This window comes from Antechinus flavipes, chromosome 6 (genome assembly GCF_016432865.1).
Source record: "Antechinus flavipes isolate AdamAnt ecotype Samford, QLD, Australia chromosome 6, AdamAnt_v2, whole genome shotgun sequence".
Taxonomy (NCBI): Eukaryota; Metazoa; Chordata; class Mammalia; order Dasyuromorphia; family Dasyuridae; genus Antechinus; species Antechinus flavipes.
Window position 1 is genome coordinate 164,148,303 of NC_067403.1, and position 25,752 is coordinate 164,174,054.

Consider the following 25,752-nt stretch of genomic DNA (forward strand, 5'->3'; position numbering starts at 1 on the left):
CACTGTCAGGGACAACTTGGAGTTGCAAATTTTAACACCAGTCATAATAATATCCCAGTGATGGTCCCACCTTGTATAAGAGCAATAAGGAAAGATCTCCAAATTTGGCTCTTCCACTAATTAAACATTCTGACCCTGAGGCATCTCTCTGGACCTTTGTTCATTATTTGTAAAATGACAGAGTAGGAATAAATGATTTCCAAGTTTTCTTCCAAATCTAAAATTATAAGGCTAAGTCTGTTCAATATCTACAGTATTGCTGGCATTCAATAAAAACTAAACAATGTATATTAATATTTACTAACCTTAAATTATGTATAAACAGAGTTCAATATCCAAAATAAGCCTGACACAATTACTATTCCATCTTGCAGCTGTAGCTTACTTCTTAAAGAGCCATTCATTCAGATGGGCATACCACCAGTGGTCACATTTTTATAAATCTCATCCCATGCACAAAACTTTTTGTCCCCTGAAATATGACCCTTGTGGGGAAAAAATGCAATAGTTCAAAATTTCCATGAGGATACCCCTCGGGCAAATAAAAGGGTCAAGCAAATCCAATGGGCAAGTCAGCAATAAATCTGTCCAAAAAATATATTTGAGAACCAAGAAAAACTAAAATGGATCTGGTTGCAGAATGAGGAATGGACAAACTGCTTTTTTTTTTTTTCCCCCCTGCTTCTAATTTATTAATGGCTCCCTCCCACTCCCATTCTTTCAGGACAGGAAACAACTTTCTATTTGTATTTGTGTCACTTCCTTTTGACACAACTGATATTAAAAGTAAAAATCAGTTGTGGTGAAAGGTGTTCTCCAAAAATGGTTGAAGAGAAGACCCTGTAGGCTTAACATCATTGTACCACCTGAAGCAGAAACAGAAAAAGAATGGCAACAAATAACAAGAGGTTTAGATACCAAACTTCTGCATGCATTAAGGATCAGTTTCTATTTCTTGATTTTGAAACAAAAGCATTCAGTCCACTGAATAAGAAAAGTCTCCCTCTCTTTATCCAACCAAGCATGTGATATTCTGACAGCATTCACCAAGTGTCAGAGTTAGAAATACTTCACTATTAAGGAGTAACATCTAAAGGGAGAAACCAAGTCATGTCAGGCTTTTCCTCACACTTCTTGTCAAAACAAGATTATGTGGGGGAATCCTGGGATTTCCAGGATACCACTTCACTTACAGAGCCTAATATCCTATTCTTTCACCCAAGTGATGCCCCAGACAAACTTGCTAAATGGTCCAACTCCAAGGTAATATTGGAAGCCCCTATCCTCCCCTTTTCCCTGCCTTTTTCCTGCTGTCTCCTTCCTCCTTTTCCTTCTTCCTTTCACTTGCCCAGATGGCCAGTGTTCTATCCTTGACCTCTTCCTCCCATCCCCTTTGTGGAAAATTTATCAGTCCTTCAAGATCCAGTTTATTTCCTGTATGAAGCTGATTTTTTTCCCAAATAGATCTATGATATTTGATCTTTCCTTCCCAACTTAGAGCTCTAATAACATTTTGTCTTTCTTCTTATGTTGTTCAAGTAATTTGTAGGAGGGGTAAATTATTTGTATACGTGATTCTTCTATAAATTATTTGAGTAAAAGGATTATATTTTATTTATCTTTATACCTCCCTTGAGATTATTCCAATAAACTAAATTAAAATTGTAAAATTGAATACTTGCCTTAAGAGTTAAGATCATTCCAAAGAAGATATAATAACTAATCTCTCCCAAATATATATATGTATTTTATAACGACACTGAAGCCAAACTAATGCCACATAGTAAGGCAGATAAGAGAGAGAGGTATCCTTGAAGATACCTTGAAGATGAGCAAGTAAAGATTTAGTGGGTAAATTTGGTGATCATGAGTCTCAAGGTGAAGCTATAAAGAAGGACAGTTTCCAAGGGGCAAAAGTATAATAATATCACTCTCACAATCACATTCAGAGAATATTCTGATTCTCATCAACAGGGAGGAATTAGTTATTGAGATAGAAATGATGGGATCCTGAACCACTTCATCCTAGAGTTTGTGATAGAGAAGAGGAAATTCAGGCATGCCCTCAATATTTAGGGAAAGCAAAAAATTTCCAAAATTTCTAATGAAAAATGGGGAGGATCCCATGAAGCAAAATGCTTCCCAGGGAGGTAAACTCAAGGTGGGATAGAAGATGCTTGAAAATGAATTACTGAAGACACAAAGGGAAATGATTCTAATGAGGAAGGAAAATATAATAAAACCTTTGTTTGGGGAAGGGGATGAGATGATGAGAACTGCCAACAAAGAAGAAGCAGAACTGTTTATTTCCTATTTAGCTTTTGCTTTCTCAACAAAGAATGACTTTTGCACTGGAAATGATAGAACAACCAACAACAAAAGGTTAAAAGGGAGATGATACCAGAGATGGTAAGCAAAGAGATGGTAAGAGAGAATCTAGGTGCTCTTGATGAATTGCAACCTCAGATGCTCAAAGTACTGGCAGATGTGACTGCTCAGCTACTGTCAATGATGCTCGAAAAATCAGGGAAAACAAGAAAGGTACAAGATTAAAGAAGGGCAAATGTCTTGGTTTTCTGTCACCTTCAGCCAGTCAGCTTGGTGTTGAATCCTAAGAAAATTCTATAAAGTTCATTAAAGCAATCCTAGCACATATCCAGAAAGGGAAGGAATGTTTACAAAAAACTCTAATTGCTTTTCTTACAGAAATATTAAGCTAGTAGATGAGGGATGGATGAGAACAGTGACCCCAGAATTTGGCAAAATTTCTGAGCAAGTATCTCAGTATTCTACTGAAAATAGAGAGGTAAAAATTAGACAATATAGTTTCAGATTAATTAAAAATTAATTGACTCATATGAGTTGAATTCATAGAATAAGATGTTAATTGTTCAATGCCAATGGCAGGGGGTCTCTAATAGAGGACCTCTGAGATCTTAGATCTAGGCAATTTAACATTTAAATCAATGACTTAAATAGGTAGGTATAATATACATTAATTTAAAATTTAATAATTTAAATTTTAATTTATTGATTTATTAATTTTAATCAATGACTTAAATAGATAGGTGTAATATAATATATATTAAATAGGTATAGACAGTATGCTCATCAAATTTTGAGATGATACAAAGATTGGGATATATAACACAATGAATGAAAAAATATCCAAATTTGATGGGTTAAGAATATTGGACAGAATCTACTAGAAAGAAATAGAACAAAAATAAATGTAAATTTCTGCAATTGAGTATTTAAAAAAATCATAAGAATAAAACAAAGTATCTGGGAATTCCAGTAGACTTCAGGCTCAGTGACTTACCACTGTGATAAGGCAAGTTAAAAAACACACCAAAAAAAAAAAACAAAAAACAACCCTAATGTGATTTTGGACTCCATTAAGAAGGACACAGCTCCCAGGAACCTGAAAAGTTGTGATAATTCCAATATATTGTCCCTTCTCAAACCTCATATAGAAGATTATGTTCAGTTCTAAGGACTATAGTTTAAGAGAGATTAACCATAGAGTGTCCCAAGGAAAGCAACTAGGTTGGGGAGATTGGTATATGAATCATGAGTAAAGGAATGGGCTGTGTTTAATCTGGAGAAGGAAAACTGAAATAAGTGTGTAGGAATCATTTCCTTTATCATCACTATTATTTTATAGAATACTAAAATTGCTAGTTAACCAAAATGATAATTACAGCAAAGTAGGAGGATATGAACAAAGCCTAAGCAAATAATTAGGTCTTTTTATAGATTACCAAAAGAATCTACAGGAAAAGATAGAAAAGGCTATTCTATTTAAAATAACTACAGAATATGTAAAATAATTGGAAGTCAATCTACACAAGCATTCACAAGAATTATATAAATACAACTATAAAACACTTATTATAGAAAAAGAAACAAACCTAAGTAATTTGAGAAAGATTAATTGTTCTTAGTTGGACCATACCAATATAATAAAAATGACAACACTACAAAAGTTAACTATTTAGTGCCATGCCAAACTCTCAAAGGATTAATTTAAAGACCTAAAATAAAAAAAATAAAATTCACCTAGAGGAGCAAAAGAGGAAGAATTTTGAGGGAAATAATAAAAATAAGTAGAAAGGAAAGGGGTCTAAGCAGTACCACATCCTAAACTCTAGCGATAATCATTAAAGTTATCTGAACAAAGCCTAAAAAAACACAAAGAAATAGATCAGTGGGACAGATAAAAAGTGAAAGATTCTGAGGCAAAAAATTAGGAAAGTGGTTTATACAAACAAATATACAATTACTGGGTGAAAGATTTACAGGCTGATTGGTAAAAACTGCTGGGTAATGTGGAAAACAGTTGATAGAAATGAATTTGAGACCAAGCTCTCACAGTATACAATACAGTAAGTTCCAAATGTAGACATAAATTAGATAAAAGTGACAACCTAAATAAATTATAGAAACAGAGAAGAGGACAACATTCACAAGACTGGAAAGGAGAAGGGTTCTTGGCCAAAGAGAAGAACACAGAAGATAAAATAGGCCATTTTGATTTCATAAGAATTGGGAAGCTTTTGACAAACAAGAACAATATAGCCAAAATTAGAAAGAAAACTTGTTAACTGGGAAAATAGCAAGTTACTCTGGCAAAAGTTTGATATCCAAAATAATATCTAAAGAGTAAATATAAATGGAGAGGAGCAATTTCTCAGTAGATAGATTTTCAAAGGATATAAACAGGAATCCTTTGGTGATGGGGGGAAGGGAGGGAAGCAAATTATTAACAGTATGAAAAAACGCTCCAAATAATAGAAATTCAAACAAAAAGAAATCTTAAGTTTTACCTCATACCCTTTACATGAATAGAGATGATTTTTTAAGAAAGGAAAATTACAGATGTTAAGGAGATTGAAGCAACAAGTAAAAGGGTGCACTGTTGTTAGAACTGATGATTGACTCAACTATTCTGGAAAGCAATTTGGAACTATGCCCCCAAATCACTAATTTACACAACCCAGTTGTTCCAGTAATAGTTCTATTAGGCACATATACCAAAGAGAATAGACAGAAAATGGAAAAAAATGTACCAAAATATTCATAGCAACTTTTTTTGTAATACTAAACAGGAAAGGGTATCTATCAATTAGGGACTGACTTAAAATTTTATATTATACTTATATATACATATTATAATATATTAATATAGCATATTATTTACTGAACTGTAAGCAATGATGAAAGGGACAGATTTAAAGAAACCTGGGTAAATTTATATGAAGTGATAGAAGATGAAAGAAAACCAGAAGAATAATTCAGACAATGACTACAACATTGTAAAGAAAATCAATAAAGTACCTAAGAACTGTGATCAAGAAAATGACTTCCAATGATGACACTCTACCTAACTCTTGACAAGGAGGTGAAGGGCTAAAGGTGCAGAATGAGACACATATTTTTCATCATGTCCAAAAAGTAGGTATCATGATGGCACGTAGAGAATTTATAGAGAGTGATAGTGATATAAAAGAAAAGAGGGTCATGATGCATTTTTAAAAAATGAACAGAAAATAAAAGAAGAAAATTTAGTTAGAAACAAATAAGCAGAACAGATTCTTAAATTAAAGTGATGAATTTAATATATACTATTAAAAAAATGAAAAAACCAGGCTGTTTGTAATGAGAACTGCATTGTTTATAACACTTTTTTGTTATTCCTTTTATATCGAGTTCATAATAATAATAATAAATCAAATAGACATGATAAATATTATTTAAAAATGCCAGAAAAGAAGTTTGGAAGCACCATTATATAACTGGGTAGAGGATGCAAAATGATTCAGTATAGAAAGGGTCTTTGAAAGTTAGCATCAAAAATATTGTTGTGCCAAATAATGCACCTCTATTTATCAGTGAGTAAAGTGCCTACAAAAAAACCGGACCAATGAGCAAAGTGAAATTCTACTGACAAAGTCATTCATCTACATACAATGCATTTGTACTGTAAATCCACTCAGGATTCACAATGTAACAAATGGGTCCTTTCTTCTGAGGGTTACAACTTAGCAAGGAAATAAATACAAAATTCTACTGTTCATCAGAGTCAAAACTAAAAGGAGCTATGTACAGTTGCTCACAGAGTGACACTACAATGAGGGTTACTTTTAGGTGTGACTTTTTTAATGAAATTTCCACCTGAAGTCATACTGAGACCAAATTTTTAAATGAAAAGATGATGCCATTGTTAGGCCTTGTACACAAATGGATCTTGACAGGCCAGCTGTGATTAAATAAGTAATCTAAGAAATAAGGGCTATATAAGTCCCAAGGAAAGAGATCTCATCATTGGCTGAATTGAGAGTGAAAGACTTCATGGAGGAAATGACACTTACTCCAGTCTCTGAACTGGTAAAGAAGATGGGTGTGAATGGGTAGGAAAAAAAAGGAAACTAGCAAAAATTTAAAGGCAGCCTACTCATAACATAGACTAGGGATAAGAGCAAGAACGATTAACCTAGTTTGATCTTGGACAAGAATTAGTCTTAAGGCCATCCTGGGAACAAAGAGCAGAGCAGCAAAAGGGGGGGAAAGGAATAGGTCTATCTAGCTTAGGCAAATAACACATGCTGGGAAAGATCAAGCTTGGAGGCTTCCCAAGGGAAATAATTCTTTCCAGCAGCTGGAGAGTCCTAATACACTGCCACGTCCACAGAGACATGCAAGAAGTCATTTCCCAAAGAGTTTCTATGCAAGTGCTTTCCCATGGCCCCATTCCTAAGATCAGAACTTTCCTTCCTAACTAACTAATAGCAGCTGTCATCTCCCCTTCTAGATTTACCTTTCAATATTCACTACCTCTGTATCTATTTCTGGTTCGTTGGACATAGTTGATAACAAAGGTCATTTGTTTAATAGGAATTTTCAGTAAATGTTTCAATGAAATTCTACTAAAAATGAGACGAAATTTTCAAATGCAAAGGAGTTGTCAAATGAATTTTTATTCAACTGACTTGCTCTTTTAGTTCAAAGTGGTTAATGTAAAGAAGCTATGCTAGACAGTAAGGAACATTTGGGGATTCTAGGTTAAAAGTTATGCCATGGATTCTTCAGTACATCACCTCTTCCTTCCACTGCTCCTCTCCCATCCACATCTTCTCCCCACACCTTGGATTTGAGTTCTACTCTTTGCTATTAAGTGATAATTTCTTTGTGTATCAATTAACTCCATTCACATCTCTATTTGTTCAAATCCCAAATGAGGTCCTTTGTCCCCCAAGAATCCTTTTGCTATTTCCCTTGAACTAAAAGTAATCCTTTTCTCTTTCTAAATCTTTTATCCCTCTCTGAGCTTTTTTTTTGCACTTATTAGGTGTATGTGTGTATATGTGTGTGTATGTACAGTAGCTCATGACTCGGCTAGAATGCAGGCTCCCTGAGGGCAGGGAGTACAGCTTTTCTATTTTTTATTTTTGTGTCCCTATCACCTTGCCTAGCACATACTTCTTAATAAAATATTTGCCAAATTTAAATTAAAATCTATAAGATGAGATTGTTAACAAACTCCTCTTCGCAGCCAATTGAATGGAGAATTTGATAACAGAGTCAAGACTTTTAAGAGACAAAACCAGAATTTCCCCTCAGATCTTAAAACTTCAACCATGAATAAATATATCATTAAGTTCCCTTAAAACCTGAATGAAGGAAGTTTTATTACTGGGTCTGTTTCCCTTCTTTTCCCACATATATTTTTCCTCTACTGAAATATGCCATGGGAAATTTCTATCTAACAGTAATAATCAGGGTTAAGATTTTGCTGTAGTCAAGAGATTCCTGTCCTACTCAAGTTATCTTCCTATCAATTATACTGACTACTTCCCCAAACATGCATGTAACGGGAGAAATGATTGTCTTTAAGACATTTGTAGATATCCTTTTCCTGCTTTCAATTCAAGCAACCACATGGAAATTTTGGGGAGCTAGTTTCCAGTCATGATCAACTCAAGGATTGGTACTTTGTAATAAAGAAAGCTTGCAGAGCTAGAAAAATCTATGACTCAGGAAGTACTGAGTTAGAATTGAGGGTAAATATCAAAAAACAACAACCTGCTCATCTCATTCTCTTTTTCTAGACACCTTCAAATGAGGATTGTTTAAATTGCCAGATGAGGGAAGAGGTAGCCACCCGAAATCTCACCAGGATGCTATGTCTCTGTGGATGCAAAAGACCTTAATTTCTTTTGTATTTTTGCTTTCCTGATTTTAGATGAATGAATATTACAAGAGGGAAATGCCTCAGCAAAGTTATGAGGTCAATAAATCCAAAGGTCCCATTGGACCATTCAGTAACTGAATGTGGTAATAGTGGCTTCCAGAAACAAAGGGTCTGCAGTCAGATCTGGAAAAACAAGGTACTTGAAGATAAGGGCAGCTTCAGAGATTGTGACCCTTTGTGATTGACAAAATATGAGTTATGGCCTCTAGAAAGTTATAGACACTTAGAGCCCAACAAAGAGATTTAAATTAAGGGGAAGATTTTACAAAGGGAAAAAAAGGACCTCTTTATTAAGAGCAACTCTTTAACCACATATATTCTTTACATATGTGTCTTACAACCACTATATTTTTAGTTTGAGCCCACTTCTCCCCATACACTTTATTTAAGGGGGAATGTCTTCTACCAACTCTTCTAGCTGTACCTTCTCAGTAAATTTCGTTTGGGAAAGCTAAGAAAGTTAAATCCAATGGTTAATAATGGGAAGTATGCCCATAAGGGCTCAGGAACAATAATATTAGAATCCTCAACTCCTTGCACTTTCCTTAATAGAACAAGTGCCTTCTGGAAACCCAATTACCAGTTCAAATGTGAGCTGAGGAAATAGCTACATTCAATATCTGACTAAAATTTTTTAAAAATCAGAAAAAAATAAATGAAACAAAACTGTCATCATTATAAACAGACTATTTCATAAACAATACAATATTTTGTTTTGTAATTCTTACATTGTCTATTTTTTTCTTGGGAGATACATGTGTAAAGGGATGCTGATGTGTCTAAGCTCAATTTGGCAGCATTGTAGGTTTTGAAAGATTTTAGTATTTTGTGGGCAAAGTCAACAAGCATTTATTAAATACTTACTATGTGATTAAACTGTGAATACAATAAAAAAGGCAATTCCTGCTCTCAAAGAGTTTACATTTTAATGGGAAACTATGAGCACTTAGATAGTACAGTGGATAGAATATCAGATCTGTAGTCAAGAAGATTCACATTCCTGATTGAGTTCTGATCTGGCCTCAGACTGTTACTAGTTCTATGATTATGAGCAAATCACTTATTCCTGTTTGCCTCAGTTTCCACATCTGTAAAATGAGCTAAAGGAAGAAATGGGAAACCACTCTAGTATCCTGGCCAAGAAAATCCTAAATGGGGTCATGGGCATGACTGGACAACAATTGGGGAAAAGAATACACAAAATGGAGCTGAAGTGAAGGAGCAGTAAGAAATCTAGTCTTTTAGGAGTAGAGCCCAGAAATGAGACTGGTCTTTGGCTCCTTCTCAAAAAGGAATTTTTGGGAGGAATTCACTAACTGGAAGATGAGCCCATATAAATAAAACTTATGTAGTCAAGAATAGAAAGAATGCAGAAATTTGAGACAAAAACTTTCACAAGCAATCTCTCAGAATGTGATTGTATTGGAACCTTGCTATTGAACAAAGATGAGCTGCTTGATTTAGAAAAACATGGAAAAACTTGGGACTTAGGAAAGAAGATGCTATCTGCCTTCAGAGAAACAGATGACACATGGAAATAAGCATAGTACAAGACTGTAGTCTTACAAAAATGTGTATGTTTACAAATATCTGAGTGCATGTATATATGTGTATGGACACACCTACATGCTTATACATGTACACATACATACACATATATATCTCCATGCTTATAGTAGCTTTCTTGGGAGAGGGAGAGGAGGGAGAAAAAAAGTTAAAACTGTACAGCAAAGAACAAAAGAAAACAAAAGCTGGAGAGCTTCAAACACTATACAGTATTTTTTAATATAGGTTTTCCTGAGATGGAAATTTATTGCTTTATATTGAATCCTCTCATGTTCTGCTGTGTACATGGGAACTTTTTTTTTTCCCTTTTCTTATTTTGTACTTAAGTTTAAAATAAATTTACAAACTTAAAAAAAAAAAACAACTCACAGGAGCAGAGGAATTTCCAAGTCAAGAATTATAACTGAATTCTTTTTATAATTGATGTACATGGAAAGGTGGGAAAGCTGTATATAAATGGAAAAATAGACACTATATAAGAAAAAACAGCAGACATTACAATTACATAAAACATAAAGCCACCATCCTAATGATAATTGTGTGATTTATGCATCATGTCTGATAACTATATAAGAAAATCATAGGTTAGAATGAGGAAACAACTATGTTTTAGGCATTTAAAGATAACTTTAATATATTCAAAACACATGAAGTTCCAAAGTTCAGGGGAATTTCAAGCATTCAATGAAGTGAAAATATCCTTTCCTGTCCCTCTAATCAATCAACAAACATTTCTTAAGTACTATGTGCTAAACTTTAAGGATACAAATAAAGGCAAAAACACAGTTCTGCACTCAAAAAGCTTACCTTCTAATGGGAGAGATAACATGTAAATAAAATATATACCTAGATATGTACATATAAGATATATACCAAAAAAATGGAAAGTAATCTCACAGGAAAGACACCAGAACACACATATCACACCAAAGAAATGCAATGGCCTACAACCTAAGCTAGTTCAAAAAAACTCAGCTAGATGTACTTATAGCATGACAAAAAAGCTATTCATACCCACATAAAATGCTCTCTTTTGCCGTGGGATTTGAATGTTAAATCTCAAGTCTCTTTCATTAACATAGATAACGAAAAGCTGACTAATGTCACTGCCAAATATGTTAGTTCTCTTTGGAAGAATTTGCCTGCCTATCCAGATCAAGCTTCAGATGCTATAGATTGGATTACATGACCCTTGGCATCTCTGCTGATTCTCTTCTTGGAAAGATATCTTTGCTTTTTTGAACATTCATCTCAATTCAAATATTGTTTCAGGAATGTATCCCAATCAGCAATGATAGGATGTCAGCCTGAATAGGCTACTGGGGGTATTGTTTGATAGGAAGGGAATTTTTTGTTGATTTTGAATAACAAAACATGGAGATGACAATCAAACCGTAATTTTGGAAAAGATATAGATTAGTGATTTGTTGGGTATTTGTGACAACAGCTTAGGTTCAGGGACCACCCATGGAAGAAGTTTTTAAGCTGAAGCTGAAAATGTACTCTTCTAAAACAATCAAGAAAAAGAATAATGTAAATGTTACTCAGGCTCAAAGCAAAAGGCAACAATCAATAAACAAGAAATCCAGAAGTAAGAGCTTGGACAGCTTAGACTATAATGGATAGAGTACCTGGAGTCAAGAAGATTCATCTTCCTGAGTTCAAATCTGGCTTCAGATACTTGCTTAATAGTGTTAACAACCATATTACTTAATTGTATTTGCCTGTTTTTTCATCTTTAAAATGACCTGAAGAAGGAAATGCCAAACCACTCTACTATCTCTCCCAAAAAATTCCAATGGGGTCATAAAGAGCCTGATGAATGAACACACACACCTACTAGGAGCAATAAGTGGGAAGGAAAGGAATAAGCATTTATATAAGCTCTATTACAAGCCAGGCACTGTGCTAAGTGCTTTTACAAAAGATATCTCATTTAATCCTTATACCAGTGCTAAGTACTTTTATCTCATTTAATTCTCTTAACAGTCCAGGGAGATAAATGCTATTATCATTAACATTTTACAATTGAGGAAACTGAGATAAACAACTGACTAGACCAGGCTATTAAGTATTTGAAGTTGAATTTGAATTCAGATTTTCCTAACTTCAGACCCAGGGCTCTACTGGAGCTAAAGTCCTAAGTCCTAAAAGAGCCCTAGCTCTAAAGGACCTGAACTCAAATCAGACCTCTGCTACTAGTTACTTGCATGACTTTGGGCAAATCATTCCCTCAATTTCCTCCACTGGAATATGAGAGCATTAGCCTCCCAATTCTTGATCTAGCATTCATGGGTAGCTCTGCTAATCAATTCAAATCATGTCAATTCAGCAAATGTTTTTTAGGAGACTATATGCAAGTCACTGTACTATGTACTGGAAGAAGAGCCAAGCATTAAAAGCATGTATCTATCCACTAAAATCCCAAGGACTTCTTATTTTAAATTTAAATGCTGTTGTTTTTTTGTTTGTTTTTTTTTTTTAACAGCAATCTTCATTTCCCAGATCTTTTAATTCTTCCATATCCTATACTTGTAAAGTTGATTTTTAAAAAATTTGACCTAATTACTTGTACATTATATGCTATTTTATTAGATCTGACCCCTAGTTCTAGCCTGTTAAGATCTTTTGGATTCCATTCTATTGTCTAATTTTCTAGATATCCCCCTCAGTTTTACATCACCTGTGAATTTGATAAACAGGTCATCTGTGCCTTCATTAAGGACAATGATATAATAATTGAGCAGAACAAGGCCAAACACAGGTCCCTGAGGCAAGCCATATTTTCTCAGGCTGACATTAGTTCATTAGTGACTACTCTTTGGGTCCAGTCATTCATCTAGTTCTGTTGCAATCCATCTTAGCCACTAAAAAAATCATAAAATCTCTCTGTCAGATAGCTTGCTAAAATCTAAGCAATTATATACAGCATCTACAGCATTTCCCTGACTTTAATCAAATAGTCCTGTCAAAAAAAAGTATGCTCACTTCTAAAACTTCCCCTTCTAGACTTTATAATCTAGTTGATGTAGGGAGAAATAGCAGTGGCACTGATGAAAAATGACTGATGTACCATTAGGATCTAATAATGCAAAGTAAGTATATAAAAACAGATCTGAGGTCTAAGGAAGGAGAGAAATATCAATCTCACTCAACAAAGGATCAGAGATTTAAGGTTAATATTAAGTAGCAGAGTCAGAATTTAAATCTAGGATCCTTGGCTCCAAATCAAGGTTTCTTTTCACTATACATTGTGGGTACAAATCGAATCATTTGTGGCATAATCACAGCTTTCTAATTTGGTAAACAATCAGATGCTTGGCAATCATTAGGCTAGCTAAACTTTATGAGAACTGGGAACCATATTATTATTATTATTTGATCAGGATTTTTTTTTCTCCCACTCAGAGTTAAGTTACTTACAAAGGGTCACACAACTTCTAAATTTCTGAAGTCACATTAGAACTCACATTCTCCTGACTCCAAGTTGATTGCCCTAGTCGGTGGACCACTTAGCTGTTCCCTCTTCTCCCATTCTTCTTTGTATCCTCCATATTATTAAGCACAGGGTTTTATACATAGTAGGAATTCAATGAATCAAAAGTGAAGATGGTAGAAATTGAGAACCTTAACATGCCAATCAAAGAATCAACTGCCACGATCCTCTTTGTTTTTTCCTTCCTTTCTCTTTCTTTTAGTTTAGATACTACCATATGGAAAGAAGAAAATATAGCCTCGAAAATATGATCAGACTATATGGTATTCCTTGTGAACAGAGGTGTTTGTTTTTTGACAACAAAGGAATAAATTGCATTGTAATATTATAGATTTTGAGTTATTGTGGCTATCAAAAACAATTTGTAGCAATTTTTGACCAGTAATATGGGATCTCAAACAAGACAATATATTTCTTAAATCTGAACATTTTTGATTAATCAAAATTCATTTTTCTTTATTCAGACTTTTTTGGGGGGTATAGTAGTTTTCAGATTTTTTTTCATTTGACCTAACCTAATCAAGAACAAAATTTTAGAAAGCAGCATTGGGAAAATTTTATTACATGTAGAAAAACTTCAGTGAACAATCATTTTCATCTGAAGAACTTTCTCCATTATTCATTATGCAATCCTCAACCACGAGAAAGTAGAGAGACTGATAATACTTAAGATTCAAGATAATTAGTGTTCCTGGAAATTGGGGGACTAGCATTCTGGGGACCCCTGATAGCTTATAAGAACACATTTCACATTATAAACAGCAACCTAGGATCACTCCAAAGGTGAACCTAGTATGTTATACTTTACTACATTGAAGGAATCATTAAACACCCAGGCTTTTCCAGTATAATCAAATATTTTAATTATATTCCAAACTATTTTAATTTTACTTCAAAGAGGCAACTCAGACTTTGTTACTAGTTTCAGTTCCATAATGCATACCTTTAAATACCCCCAATTATTCAGTGACTTACATAGAAAAGGGAGTCCACTATAAAAAAGAAAAAAAAATTGTGGAACTCACATCTGGATAGCAGACAGGATGTTCATATTGTAATTGGCCACATCCCTAGAACTTGGATTTTGCACACAGTTCCAAAGAAACAGATACATCTTTAGAAAATGTACAATCTAGAAATTCTTCCCAGTCTTCCTGGCCCGCTATTCCATATGCATGTAGGATCAAAATAATAATTGTAATAATGGCAAAAAGACCCATAAACAAGTAAACCTATTTCTATTCATTACTTTCCTTTTTCATATGAAGCAGAATTAGTTTAATCAATGTATTTTGTGAACAGGAAATAAGAATGGGGAGGGGGCGAAGAAAAAAGGTAGGAAAGGTAGGTGAAAGGTAGGCATTACATTAAAACTGCTAAGGAACATCAAAACTATGATTACCTAATTACTAAGGACTATGACAATAATAATAGTTAACATTTATATAGGGCTTTCTGCTTTACAAATATTATCCCATTTGATCTTCAAAGTAACCCTGGGAGGTAGGTTCTATTATTATCCCCATTTTACAGCTGAGGAATAAATGAGAATGGTTGGTCACTTTGAAGGGAGGGAGTTAGTCTAATATACAGGTCTAGAGTTTCACTAAACTGCACAATTTCGACAGCATGGACCCGCACTAAAGATACCATGGCTGCCAAGCCCTCTTTTCACCTTCAATTCATTCACAACCATCTGGGCAGTCATGTTTCCTTGTTTCTTTGGGGTGAGAAAGGGCTATCAACTTCCTCTCTTACTGAAGCACTATCTCATTATTTAGAGCTTGGGCCTCCAGTGAGTGTTAGTCTAACTCTATGGTTAAGAAAAGGGAGGAGGAGGAGGAAAAGGACAGAGGGATACTAGGCCAAGTTGGCCCCATCTTTTCCTCAACATCTGTGCCAGATCCAAACACTGAATTTGATCAAAGAAAGGGCGCCTAGCACAGCGCCTTCTTTACACTGGGCACTTAATGATGTCTGTTGAATTGAATGAAAAGACAAGAAGTCCTCCTTTCTTCCCCTTCCTATTTCCTCCCAAAGAAAGAAAATGCAGTCTCAACAGAGTCCAAGAGGAGCTGGACTCCCAGGGAATGAGAACCTCACCCTTAAAAATACCCCAGTATTGTCCTGGGCACTAATGAGTCATTTACACAGAGGATGCCTTGCCAAAAGGAATTCTCCCCAACCCACGAGCCGCAGAATGCAAGCCTCCCAGGCCACGTTGGGAAAACCCACCGACCCCTCCAAACGCGGGCACTGGCAGGAGCCTCCCGCCACCAGTGAGCTAACAGGGTATCGAACCATTCGTGTGCACAACCCACAGGCAGGCCTCCGTCTCTCCCTCTCTTCTCCTCTCCTCCCCGCCTTCCCCTCCCTTCCTTTTCCTCCCCAGTCCCACACCCACCATCTCCCGCCCCCAAATGTAATCCGCCCCGCATTGAAAAGCAAGCACCCAGGCGGGGAAGGGATCATTTTCAAACTTTTGGGAGGGGAGGGGAGGCGGGGGCGGGGAGTGGCTGAGAGCTGGGGCTTTCCGGGTCCGGCCCAGCCACAGCAGCGTGTGGTGGGGAAGGGTCGGTGGGATCGATCATGCAGCCCGCAGGCGAAAGCCACGTCCGGATTTCTACCCGGTAGTAAATGTATTTAAATAAATACATATATTTTTCTTTCTATTATCAACCACGACAGGAAAGCCTTCCCCCGGTGTAACATTCCAGACAGTGAGATCTCTACTTGTGTGTGTTGGGGAGTGGGGGTGATTTGGGTAGGGGGGGGAAGAACACACACACACACACACACACACACACATACACACACATCCCCCCCACCCCAGTTTTCTTCAGACTGTCATAAGGGGGTGGGGGGAAAGGAGGGAGCCGAAACACTGCTGCAAAAGAAAAAAATTAGTCTCACCAAAAGACGGTCTCTGTCCCCACATCCTTCACACACACACACACACACACACACACACACACACACACACACACGTGAAAGGGGAGCTCTGGAACCGAGACACTGTTGCACCTCAAGCTAGTTAAGCCATTAGGATCCCTTACACGCATCTCCACACTTGACACCAGCCTACATTCATGTCTGTCTGTCACTCTTTCTCTCTCTTTTATACACACACACACACACACACACACACACACACACACACCCCTAAGCTCCAATGCTCCCAGCCCTGAAGCAAGCACCCTCTTCCTCCGCTACCTCCTCCTCCTCCTTCTTCATCAGAGCTAAAAGCGGGGGGCTTGGGGCTAGGAAGATGGGGGATGGGGGCCACAAGCAGGGGCGCGGCACTCACGTTGGGTCTCCCCACCGCCACGGCCATCGCCGCGACAGCACTCTGGGCTGCAGCTGCCCTCGACCACTGACTCCCCGGTTCTCCTCGCGACGCTCGCCGCCCCGGCTCCGGGCTCTCTGCACTCAGCGGCTCCAGCTCCGAGTCAGCTCCCGCTCACATTCAGAAGCTTCTACTCCCCCCACGCCGCCGCCCCGCCCGCTTTATTAGTGCAACATGGCCACCCGATGGAAGGGACCATTCGCTTCCCCTGAAAGGGGTGTCAGTTTGTTTCTGACTGAGGTTCTGGGAGACAAGGCTGAAGGCTGGGGGATGCGGAGGCGGGGGAAGTGGCTTGTAACCTCCTTCTAGCCATCTGGGGGCCCGGGGTTCGCTCTCCTCGCCCACCTTGACCACCCCATTTCATTTCTGCCGTCGCCCCCACTCTCGCCGCTACCACCTCCTTCCAAATTCAGCAGTCTGCGGCCACCTACCCGCCCCAGTGCAACAGGACGCCTGCAAGCTTGCTGGTCGCCCTCCCCCGAGCTCCATCAGATGCTCGAGTCCGGGAGAAGCCATCCCTCCTGCGTGGGTCTCCTATTCCCGGCTTCTGCCTCGCACGTCTCTCCGAAAGGGAAAAAAAGGCCACTGAAAGGGGAAAATATTGGGATGGAGGGAGTGAAAGAATGCCCATGGAAAGCGTCTTCCACAAAGCCTCTTTTCCCAATGAAGAAATGCTTGGTCCCGTGGGTGCCCAAGGGTCCGTGGAAAAGGGGAGAAGAAGTGATGTTGGGCACAGGTGGCAGGCTAATCCCCAGAAGAAGCAGGGAAAGCTCCTCCCTCTTCTTCTATCTTCTCCTTCCATCACCTAGGCTGGAGACATGGAGGATGCCAGAGAAGCTTCTCTACCCTAACAGCTAGAAGCTGTCATCTACCTACTAGAAACGGAGAGTGGGGATGGAGGAGTAAATGATGAAATTGCTGCCGACCTCCTAACTTCTCTGCTAGAGAGGGAAAAGGAAATTCTGATATTGGAGGATTGATTTTAGGTGTTAGTTCTTGGAGAGAAAGAAGATGGGGAGGAAGAAAAAAAGAGTAGAGAAGACCCCTCAGTGTGTTAACAAAAGAGAGCCTGGTTAGAACCATGGCTGGCACTTAGGACAGTTCTATGGGGTTGGTCCTAAAGCCAGAAGGTCTGCGGTGTGTCCGTATATATGTTCATGTGTCTTTGGTATGAAGGCATAAATGTGAGTGTATGTGAGACTACGTGTGTTATGATGGGAGAGAGGAGGGGAAGAGGGAAGCATGTAGAAATGAGTGATTGTGAAGTCTGGCCATCTGTGAATGTGGGATTAGGAGACACCCCCAGAGAAAGGAATCATTATTTATTTTCTGCACATGGCGATCCTTTTTACCTATTGAATTAGAAAGGGGGGCTTCCTGGGCCTGGGAAGAGGGACTGAGTTTGAGGCGGGTCCCAGATCTACTGTTTCTTTTTCTCTTTAACAGTTCCATTGGTAAGGAGGTAGAGAATGGTGACTCGGAAGGGTTATAAGAAATGCATAGCTATGTAGTTGTCGTATAAATAGATCCTCTTCAGCAAATAATTGGCTGAGCTGGGTATCTGAATAGAGACTGGGGAGATATAGAATACCTGCGTGGGATTTATTTCATTTTGGCCTTTGTGTCTCCTCTTCCAGATTAAAGGCCTCTCAAAATCTCTCAAAACTCCAGAACCAAACTTGAGTCCAAAAGAGTGTCAGTACTCTATCCTGGACATTGTCAGGTCTCACTATATTCTTGTAGACATTTAAAGTGTCACTTTAAAGTGACTGACATTTTAAAATAAAAGCATTATCTATTATCAGAACCTGAATAACTCATTTGGTTAGAATATTCTGCTAATAAAAACAATTCCCAGCACTCCTATTACTCCAATGGAAAGAATCCTCATTACTCTGAAGTCATAGATTGTTATTTAATTATTTTTAGTCTGACTGTTTATCACGCCATTCGGAGTTTTCTTGGCAATCAGGGGCAAAATGAGAACCTGAGGTAAACAGAGTTTAAGTGACTTGCCCAGGATCACACAACCAATAAGTATTTGAAGGTCAGATTTGAATTCAGGAAGACCTGGTGCTCTATCCACTGTTTCATCTAGCTGGCCCAAAGTCAAAGAACCCAGGGATTCAAGTCTTAACATGAACTTTTTTTTTTATATTACATATGTGACCTTGAATTAGTTAATTTCCTCATCTGCAAAATATCAGGGTTAAACTAAATGACCTTTGAGATCCCTTTCAGTTATGGATGTCTCATCCATAAAATCTTAAGAGATTAGAGGACATCTAATGAATCCTCCTTCAGAGACAGAAGAAGCAGTGTGGACAGAGTATGGAACTTAGAGCCTGGAAGACTCAGGCTGAAATCTTCTCTCAGATCCTTAATAGCCATGTGGCCCTGAGCAAGTCATTAATCCTTTAAAAGTTGGTTTTCTTATCAATAATAATAATAATAATAAAAAGGATGATAATAGAATCTACCTCAGTGGTAGTCGTGGGGATTAAAATAATACATGCATGCATGTATACATGTATAAATACACATATATTATACATGCATATACATATAAATGTAAAGTGCTTTTCAAACCTTAATGCCCATAACTATTATCGTGGGTATCTAGGTGCTGCCTGAAGACTTCCTGTAACAGGAAGTGTACTAATTACATTTTTATTTCTGGACAATTCTAATTATTCAAAAGTCTTAAAAATAAACTGAAATCTGTCTTCCTTAACCTCTATACACTGGTCCCTAAGGATTCCTTTTTGGAGAAAACTAGTTTATTCTAACTTCCATGTGAAAATTCATGGAATATTAGTAGGTTTGTGTCCTATTCACCCCAAATCTTTTCTGCCTCAAGCTAAATATATATCCATTTTCTGTAACCAGTGAGGACATGACAAAGTTTTTTTTATCTCTCATCATCCTGGTTACTCTCTGCTGGATTCTCTATAATTTGTTAATATCACGCATAAAATGTACCAAGGTGCAACATAACACTCCAGCTGATTCTCTTATTTTAAACCCAACACTTTCTTCTTAGGAAAAAAAAAACCAAACTTTATTTTTATCTTTTTTATTTTTTTTGGGGGGGGGGCAAAGTTAAATGACTCGTTTATAGTCTCACAACTAATATTAAAGACTGCATTTGAACTCAGATCCTCCTAATTTTAGGGTAGACTGCTCTATCTACTGTGCCACCTATCTTCTTCCCCTTTAGTACTATCAGTAAATCAAACTAAGGGTATATTCTTTTGAAAGCCACATATCTCTTCTGGCTAATGTTGAATCTACAGTTTTAAACCCTTGGGTCTTTTTTACTTGAACTGCTGTCAAACTAATCTTTCAACTTCTAATTATATAACTGACTTTTAAAAACCTAGATGTTAATTTCTGTCTACAATTTCATTTTGCTGAGACAATTTTGAATCCTTATTCTCCCATCCAGTGGCTTAGCTATGCCATATAGCTTTGAGTCATAAAATTTGATATGAATATGTTTTCTGTGTCTTAAAATCACTGATAAAAATGCTGCACAGTATAGGACAAAAACAGATATGCCACTATAGAACTCCCTCTGGGATAAAATCCAATACATTAATCAACATTTTTTAATAAAGCTTTTTAAATCAACTATAAATTTGTGCAAATTTACTATTGAGTAGCTTATATTTCTCCATTTTGTCTCCAAGGACACAAGAGTGGTTCTTAACCTGGGGTCCATGAATTTGGATGAAAAAAAAAATGATGATAATGTTCACTAACCTCTAAATTGGAATTTAGCATTTTCCTCATTATTTAAAAATATTATTCTGCTAAAGACTCCATAGATCTCATAAATTGACCCATGACACCCACACTCTGATATAAAGTCATGAAATATTAGAGATGGAAAGGACTTTATTTTATTTTTTATTATTTTATTATATTTATTAATAATGATATTATTTTTAAATATTTGTTATATTTATTTTATAGGTAAGAAAAGGGGGTGCCCAAAAGGTTAAGGATTTGTCCAAAATCATGAAGTTGAATGAATGAATAAATAAAACATTTTAAAAATCCTCATCATGTATAAAGTACTTTGCTAAGCATAAAGGCTACAAATTTAAAAAATAGGTTTGTCTTTGTTCTCAGGGAGCTGACAATTTTAATGAGGGAAACAATATTAGTCATAGGCTTGATTCCATATTTTAAGATTTTTGTGAAATATCTTGCTGAAATGATTGTATCTGTTGATGAGGCAGGTAAGCCCAGCAAGGTACCTTGAGAAGAGAAAGAAGGGAGCATGTATTGGCAATACCCCTACACCTTTCTGGACATAGCCTAGGACCTAAACCCCAAAGCCCCAAGAAGATCAGCCTCATCCATTAATTATTGCCCCTGCTTTTATTTCATTCCTCAAGTGATCCTGTGGGGAATCGCTATATGAAAAAGGTACCTACCATACCTAACACTACATATGCCAAAGGCTGACCAACTAATAATAATGGAGAGATAAGCCTAAGAACCTAGGGAATAGCAGTACCACCCACCCCTCCCCCCAATCTATTCCCAACTCTCTTAATTTCAGTATACTTGACCATCATCCAGAGGAGAAACACTTGCAAACACCTATTACTGAAGACCAGCATCCACAATTGTTTTTACAATGAGATATTTCACATTATCTTCTATTTTTCTTTATTTTGATTTTGTTTTATTGTTTCTTAGTTTCTCATAAAAAGTTAGCTTCTTTTTGCTTAATTCTAATTTTAAAGGAATTATTATTATTATTATTTTAATAAAGCTTTTTATTTACAAAACATGTGCATGGATAATTTTTCAACACAGATCCTTACAAAACTGTTTCAAATTTTTCCCTCCTTCCCACCTCCTCCCTAAATGGTAGGTAGTCCAATACATGTTAAATATTTTAAATGTATGTTTAAAAAAAGGAATTATTTTCTTCAATGAGCTTTTGTATCTCCTTTCATCAATTCTGCTTTTTTTTTTTTTTAAGCATGAAACTGCTCATTGTTTTATTTTTTATTTTTTTATTCTGGCATGAAGCCAGCTGTTTTTTTTTTTTTTAAATAACTTTTTATTTACAAGATATATACATGGGTAATTTTCCAGCACATCAATTCTATTTTTAAGGATTTATTCTCTTCAGTGAATTTTTTAATATCTTTTTTTCCATTTGGCCAATTCTGCTTTTCAAGGCATACTTTTGTTCATTGGATTTTTGTGCCTCTTTTACCACTTGGCCTATTCTGTTTTTTAAGGTGTTACTTTCTTCAGTATTTTTTGTTCCTCCTTTATCAAGCTGTTGACTCTTTTTTCATGATTTTCTTGTATCAAATTTTTCCTTTTTTCCTTTACTTTTCTTACTTGATTAATAAACTCCTTTTTATTAGCTCTTCCATGACCTGAGATCAATTCATATTTTTCTTTGAAGCTTTAGATGTAGCAGTTTTGATTTTATTATTTTCTTTTGAGTTTCTATTTTGATCTTACCTGTCATCATAATAACTTTCTAGAGTCAGGATCTCTTTTTGCTGCTTGCTCATTTTTCAACCTTTTCTTGACTTTTAACTATGCAGAAGTGTGATTCTGCTTCTTAAGAGGAGAAAGCATTGTCCTAAGCTTCAGGGGTTTTGTGCAACTGTTTTTAGAAATAATTCTGAGCATCTGTAAATTTTTAATTCTTCCAAGATGATATGATCTAAGGAGAGATGTATTTGTTATTCTTCTAGCCTGTACTCTCGTCTAGGAGTGACCACAAGCATTCTTTTCTCCCCTGGAACTGTGATCAGGATCCCAGGTACCCTTCAACCACAAGTTCTGGTTCTTTTTGCTGGTGCTGGTGTTTCTTTTTGCCCTGGGACTGAGACCCAGATCCAAGTATAGGGAAAGCAACAGAGTCCTGCCATTCGTGCCAGCAAAGGAGCCTCTATAATGTTCTTCTGACCAGTTGAAATGTGTACTTTACTGTCACATCAGTGCAATAAACCTTTCTTGCCAACTTCTAAAATGTCTTGGGCTGGAAAATTATTTCACCGCATCCTTTTGTGGGTTCTACTATTCCAGAATTTATTTTGAGGCATTATTTAAAGTTGTTTGGAGGGGTTTGAGGGAGACCTTTGGAAGAGTGTCTGCCACTTTGTCTCTACCCTGACCATCATTCATAGGAGCAGTACTTGGTAATGAAACCTCTACCTCTTTAGAAATCTCCTGGTTACTGAAGACTCAGAGAATGATCAAACACTTAACACTATCAAATGGTTTGACATTAGAAAGATATGCTTTTATCAGTGGAAATGACATTTTAAGAGAGGCATTGCTATCCACTTTGCTGCTTTTCATCTGATTTGTGGCTAAAAACTTCTGTGTATATTGTCCCCCCCCCCCCCTTTTGGGGATATGAGCTCCTTGGAAACTGAAACTAACTTGCTTTTCTATTTGCATTGTCAGCACAATGATTTGCACATTGTAAGTGCTAAATATATACTTATCCATCCATCCATGCATCCATTCATTCATCTACAGTGTCCCTTAATGTATCAGTTTAGTGATTCAATTTTAAAAAGAAAAGGCCTTCTGGAACTTCTTACTTTCTCCAGTTTTTCCTCAAAGAGTAATAACACTTTATCTGCAATCATATCTTCAAGTTTTTTTCTCATGTCTTCATATTTTTACATCTTTACATTTTAGGGCTATTAATGATTTACTACTGGTCATATGTATCTTTAATAATAATCTTTTTTTTCCCAATTGTGAAGTGACTTGCCCAGGGTGACACAGTTAGGAAGTATTAAAAGTCTGAGGTCAGATTTGAACTCAGGTCCTCCTGACTTCAGGGCTGGTGCTCTATCCACTGTGCCACCTCGATGCCCCAATAATATCTTTCACACCTCAGTTGTACATTTCTTCATTGGCAACATGCTGAGACCTTCATGCCTACCACATGTTTTTTCATTGCCACTTGTATTTTTGTTCTTTTCTTTCTCATGATTTTCTCCTATTCTAATTATTCTTTTTACAACATGATTAATGTGGAAATTTTTAATATGATTGTACACATATAACCTATATAAAATTGATTGCCATCTAGGGAGGAAGGATAAAGAAATGAAAATCAAAATATTATAAAATTAGATGTTGCAGACTAATCTGAAAAATAAAATAAAATTTGACCTTAGGGAACAATATGTTTAGGTTTTTTGATCATTCTTTGGTTCTTCAGTAAGCAGAAGGTTGCTAAGGAAATAGAGTTTTCATTTCCAAGTGCTGCTCTAGTAGATGAAGGTCAGGGTGGAACCAAGATAGCCACAGAAAAATCAGAGACTCTTCCAAGCTCTTACTCAAACCTCTCCAAAGAATTTTAAATAATATTTCCTTAAGTATCCACCTCATCTTACTGCCTTCTCACTAGAGTGTTCAAAATTATACACAGTCAGGAAAAACTTTTCAGTTCCTCTTTTTTTTGAGTCTAAGTGCTTTTAGAATTTCAATCAATAAAATCATGCCTCTTTTCTCTGGATATGTTTACATCTCCATCATGCTTTCCCCCTCAAGTTAATGGATTTCCACAGAAGCTTATATATTGACATACATGCAATGTTTTCCAGTTGCCCTTTCTATTAGCTCTGCTATTTTTGAATAATTTTTTTTAAATTTAAAGTATGCTATTTTACTAAGTGCTGTCTTTGAGGCCAGATTTCTTTTTCCTTTGGAGTTTAGAGTCTAATTTGGCTCAATATTCTTTTCCTTATTATCACAAACTTTAAGATGACATAATTACTTTCTGACAAGCTTCACAGAGAAATAAACTTGAAAATTTTAAAATAAGGAGTTGAAACAACAATCTTAACTCATTGGTATTACTTAGACTTAGGAAGATGGAATTCATGCAAGGAGCAGATATAATTGAAGTCTTCTTGTGCTAGTTATATTCAAAGAAGCCAGAAACAAACTATATTGCATACAAGTTATTATCCTGTTTGAAGAGAAGGTGAAAGAGCTTGAAGAAAACCTCTGTCTGCTCTGTCTCAGAGAGAAAAAAGAGTTTAAAGGCTATAATAAAAAAAAAAAAACTATCTACAAAGAGATAGAAAGAAAAAAAGTTCTGAGAAAATGGAGAAGATTCAAAGCAAAGGTCAAGAGGTTGCTGAGCAGAAATATGTGATGTAGGAGAAAGAGATGGTATAGAAATATATAGGCATTTAGATCAATAGTGTCAAATTCAAATAGAAATAGGGCTACTAAATTATGCATATTTGGTGTAACTAGGGAGCTCAGTAGATAGAATCTTGGTCTTGGGGTCAAAAAGTCCTGAATTCAAATGTGGCTTCAGATATTGAGTAGCTATGTAACCTTAGGCAAGTCACTTAAACTCTCCTTGCCTCAGTTTCCTCATCCACAAAATTTACCAGAGAAAGAAATTGCAAACTACTCCAGTACCTTTGCCAAGAAAATCCCACTAAGATACAGTTGAAATGACTGAACAACAAATCATGCATAAGAATCCCTTCTGGAGGTACATTTACTTGAAAAATCATTATTAACATCAGCTATGTTCTAGTGTAATTTTATTTATTTTGTTAAATATTTTCCAATTATATTTTAATCTGGTTCTGGCTGTACTTTAAGGATATTGGAGGAATGATTCATGGGTGTTCATTTGACAGTTTTGTTTTACAGCAAATTTGAGACTTTCCCTCAGAAGATAGACTTAACTCATCTGAAAAAATATTTCATGTTCCATATAATAAGGAATCTATAATTTTACCAATTATGAGGAAACATCAGTGACTCCTCAGAGATAGTGGTCAATGACTCTTAAATATAGTCAATAAACAGCAAGTATTATCCAGTACCTACTATGTGCAATGTACAATTGTGACTTAAATTTAACAAAAGGGTAAATTGAAGCAATTCTCCAAAGCAAGATAATATTTATTAATAAGAGCACACTGCCTGTCAATAAACAAGTCAATGGCTTGCTCCATTTATGCAAAAAAGACAATTTTCCTTATATAACTTTTGGGGAGTACAGAACAAAGAATTTAACAGAGTAGATGATATCACAGGATTGAGAGCAACATT

General features: G+C 36.3%; 1 protein-coding gene across 7 annotated transcripts in view; it reads right to left on the reverse strand.

Annotated features, from left to right (window-relative positions):
- The window catches only part of SEPTIN11 (septin 11), a 130,828-nt gene extending 114,043 nt beyond the window's left edge, over positions 1 to 16,785 (reverse strand). For 6 of the 7 annotated variants that reach the window (XM_051964376.1, XM_051964374.1, XM_051964372.1 and 3 more), the window contains exon 1: positions 16,624 to 16,785. In XM_051964376.1, coding sequence (XP_051820336.1) covers positions 16,624 to 16,650 — 27 coding nt within the window. In that variant the 5' untranslated portion in view covers positions 16,651 to 16,785. The remainder of the gene's footprint in view (positions 1 to 16,623) is intronic. The other variant, XM_051964375.1, reaches the window with a different exon arrangement.
- Positions 16,786 to 25,752: the final 8,967 nt, after the last annotated feature.